This window comes from Olea europaea, unplaced genomic scaffold, assembly GCF_002742605.1.
Source record: "Olea europaea var. sylvestris unplaced genomic scaffold, O_europaea_v1 scaffold1259, whole genome shotgun sequence".
In the NCBI taxonomy this organism is placed as follows: Eukaryota; Viridiplantae; Streptophyta; class Magnoliopsida; order Lamiales; family Oleaceae; genus Olea; species Olea europaea.
The window spans coordinates 259,948-264,026 of record NW_019230035.1 but is presented as its reverse complement, the minus strand read 5'-3'; the positions used below and the strand labels follow the sequence as shown (position 1 = coordinate 264,026).

The window sequence follows — 4,079 nt, the reverse complement described above, 5'->3', positions numbered from 1 at the left end:
AGAAGGTCAACCTGATTAAGAGTAGCAGCTCAAGTCCTTATATATTATCTATATTTCGGCATTTTACTAATGTGAGATTTATTCATATTCCAATTTGAGCTAAAATGACCTAAAAGAAGCTTAATTGAATTGACACGAGACAATGTGAAGAAACGCAACCAAATCAAACAACCTGAAATCTTATTCCTCTCGCACTCCCAAGTCCCAGGAGCAGGCCTCCAAAATTCTTTTATATGGCAAAGAATATTAAGCCGTGTCGAGGGGATAGGTGAACGATATGATTCTGCTTCACGGGGTCCAACAACAATCATTAATTACGTATGGAGAAAAGACTCGAGAGTAAAAAAGAGAAAAAACTTGTCATAAAAAGTTCAAGCAGTGAAATAACTTCTTAAACAGATAATAGTAAGTGCATTAACAGCCCAAACTGCTAATGTATTGTTTTCCAAGATTACTGAAATAAAAAAAAGACAAGCAAAGATAATTACAGAGTTCTGATGTTACAAGCACAAAGGTCATTTCACCAGTAACGGAGAAACTAAACATTACGTGTTTACCTCCATGTTGGCGGCAGCAGCTTCTGGGTGGTAATGAAGTATTTCCATCCACATCATTTCGCGAATCATATCTTCGCCTAAATCCTCGTCTATGTCGAGATTGATCGGGACATTAACCGGAGGGTCACATCTCGGATCATAAAGTGGAGACATGTATGGATGTTGAAGTGCTTCGGTTACACTTATCCTCTTTGAAGGGTCGAAGATGAGCATCTTCTGTAACAGATCGAGCGCCAGAGGATGGGCATTTGGATAAAGGCGGGAAAATGGGGTTCCCAGAGAGTAAGGAAGTGACTTAATGTACTTTCTCGCCTTTGGGTTATCAATAAACTCGAGATCATTTTCCCTCTGGCTACCAAGGATGTTGATGATCAGTTTAAGCTGGTTAAGACACTCTGTACCTGGAAAAATGGGTTTCCGACCAAGAAGTTCGGCAAAAATGCAACCAACAGACCACACGTCAATGGAAGTGCCATAATTGTCACAGCAGAGAAGGAGCTCTGGCGCCCGATACCAACGGGTGACCACATATTCAGTCATGAATTGGCCCTGCCTACTGCTTGTACGTGCAAGCCCAAAATCACATATTTTTAGATCACAGTTCGCATTGATAAGTAGGTTCCCAGGCTTCAAATCCCGATGAAGAATACTTGCTGAGTGTAGATACTTCAGACCTCTAAGTAACTGCATTAAAAGATACAAGTAAGCTAAGAGATCTGCAAGCATAAGGGGAAGCGTAGTAGAGATTTTAAAATAGAAATTACTCCACAAGAATGCAATCAAATTCAAAACATGCAAGTGGAACTAATATTTCAAAATCCATGATAGTTAAAATAGTTAGCAAAATAGTACTCAAATTCCATTGTCAACTGCGATCCATCATAATTTTAAATGGAAACTAAAAAATACTGTAGTTAAATCAAAATTACTAGGCAGTTTGACATAAGTTGTGAGGCCTGAACGTCATAAATAGTTTTATGTCATACTATATAGAAAAATAGTTATTAGTAATGTTTTACTACTGAGTTTGATTGCCGCAATAGGCGAAAGGTTTGTCTACAGAGCATAAGACGGCCAGAAGAAAAAATTAAATATGAGTGTAACATAATCTTATGAAGCATGCTCATACTGTATCCAAAAATCCATTACCCATATCTCCACTATCAAATCCTTAAAGTAAAAATTTTAGTTCTTCTATTTTCTTTATTTTCAATTTTTNTTTTTGCTGCAGAAGTTCCTCGCCGTCGTAACAATACATGTTAGAGCAGAAGTTAAAAGGGAATGAACATTCTAGGCACCTGAAATAGGAAATACTGACAATGATCATTTGATAGAGCTTGAGAGGACTTAATTATCTGATGCAAATCAGTATCCATAAGCTCATAAACCAAGTAGACATCCTTGAAACTTCTCTTATGATTAGGCAGCATGACATCCTTCAGGGCTATGACATTTTCATGTCGAAGATGGCGGAGAAGCTTCAATTCACGCAGAGTTCTTAGTGCATCAATACGATTTTCAAAGGCATTATGTATCTTCTTGATTGCAACCTTCTCATTGGTTTCCCGGTTGACAGATGAGCAGACAATACCATATGCCCCTCGACCAATAGGCTTGATTGGCACATACTTTGTATCAATCTCAAACAGTGTTTGCCACATTAAATAGTAGTGCTTACCTGGAGTTCCAACCCCATTCGGAGGCTCAACAGGAGTTGCCATACTACTGAAACGATTACAAACGGATCAAATTCCTATTTGATCTCAAATGCAACATATAGTTGTAGAACAAGTATTTTTAAGAAACTAGGCATATGAAAGTGAATCTATCACGTGATCCCTGAGCATTATGTAGAAATGAACCTTAACAAAATCATTTAACTCGTGATAAATGCATTCTCAAAGTTGTTACCATCATGGACCATCCCCACACTTTATAATGACTTCTTCTCCTTTCAATGAGACAGCTAAACCATATGATTGTTCTAATGTGATGAATCAATCAATGCCATCAAAACAATTATAGTAACCTTTAAACAATTTCGTACAGAACATCATTTGACATGAAGCACCTTACCACATAACATATAAAAACAACCAATAATCGGCTCAACCTGAAAAGGAAATTCAAAAAAGACCAAACTTCAATGAGATCACTTAAATTCAATGCTCTATAAGGAAAATTGGGATGCAGAGTGGTTATAAGATAATCCATTAAACCTGTTTTCAACCAATGAGTAGACTGCACTTCAATCACTTCACCAAGCCAATAAAGAAAGCTTACAAAATTATTCAATGCGTTTCAACTGTTGAATGGACTGCACTTCATTCAATCAATAAAGCCAACAAAGATATCTTCAAAAAACTTAATTTTTTTCTCAACAGTTTCTTTCATTGAGAAGACAAATTCTTCCCATATTCAGCTAAATTAAGTAGTTTCCATACTAATCCCCACCACAATTCAGTTTTCACATTGATCTAAAAAGAACAAACGGAGTGATTGAAATTTGAAGACATTAACACTGCATAAAAAGAGAAGACTTATGTTAAAAAGATGAACTTTCTAATTTATTCCATTTTTTTAAATTTATAGAAATGATAAATCCAAACTTTCTAAAAAGGTAGAAAAAAATAAAGAGGGAGACATAAATTATAATAATTATGAATAAATCACAAAATACAGGCAATCAGGACTCTGAATTCACAAAATTCAAGTACAATTCAACCAAACCCTAAAACAAGAAAATAGTAAACGTAGAAATCAATCTTTTACCTTAAAACAATTGAACAGTTGCTTTCCTTGAATCACTTCACAGTACCATCAAATCTATCCTTGTCTCTCTTCAAGTCCAACTCGTAAATCAGAATTCCCCATCCAATCCCACTTATCCCTTGAATTCCAGACTCAAACTCTCGACTAATTCTACTCACTTACACCAAATTGGATCAGAGGGATCTATAATAATAAATTATCCTCACACTTTCTGCCGCTTTTCAGCTTCAATTGCTGTGAATCCCATCAGAAAGATAATATAAATATATAATTTTGAGTGATTTTCTAAGAAAAAGGATATTTCCACAATAAATGTTCGATCCGTTATCTGGTCGCAATCAAAATATGGAATCAGTGATGAAGCAGACGACACTCTGCTACGGTATTTAATTATTTTTCCTTTGCGGTAACGTTGGCCGATGTTTGAAATCGTGTGTTCACACCGTCCGTGAAGATATTAGCAATTAGGATCTCGCTATATATACATAAAAATTTATATAATCGATTATATAATACTAGTCTTTGACATGTATATTGTACGAGTTTTGTATTTATTGTATTTTTAATAACGTCAAAATTGTAGATTTTTCAAAATTGGTTGAAAATTCGAAATATTTGATAAAGTCTAATCGTGTGGTTCATTACATTAGCGCAGGATGCATGGAGATTTCTTTTTTGTTTTATATTTTTTTCCTCATTTATTTATTTTTTATTTGTTTTATTCAAATTATAAATATTTTTTTTCGATTT

At 35.0% G+C, this 4,079-nt stretch overlaps 1 protein-coding gene across 5 annotated transcripts; it reads right to left on the bottom strand.

Moving 5' to 3' along the window:
• Positions 1-357: 357 nt before the first annotated feature.
• LOC111374532 (mitogen-activated protein kinase homolog NTF3) lies at positions 358-3,792 on the bottom strand. Of its 5 annotated transcripts, none has more exons than XM_022997207.1 (5): positions 3,330-3,791; positions 2,777-3,078; positions 2,587-2,670; positions 1,856-2,282; positions 358-1,241 (listed from the first exon to the last, which is right to left on the bottom strand). In XM_022997207.1, exons 4-5 carry the CDS (start codon positions 2,276-2,278, stop codon positions 546-548), a joined length of 1,119 nt encoding a protein of 372 aa, XP_022852975.1. In that variant the 5' UTR covers positions 2,279-2,282; positions 2,587-2,670; positions 2,777-3,078; positions 3,330-3,791; the 3' UTR covers positions 358-545. The 5 variants fall into 5 exon arrangements, with proteins under 5 accessions (XP_022852975.1, XP_022852972.1, XP_022852973.1 ...); XM_022997204.1 differs by having other exon boundaries at positions 2,634-2,670; XM_022997205.1 differs by lacking the exon at positions 2,777-3,078 and having other exon boundaries at positions 2,634-2,670.
• Positions 3,793-4,079: the final 287 nt, after the last annotated feature.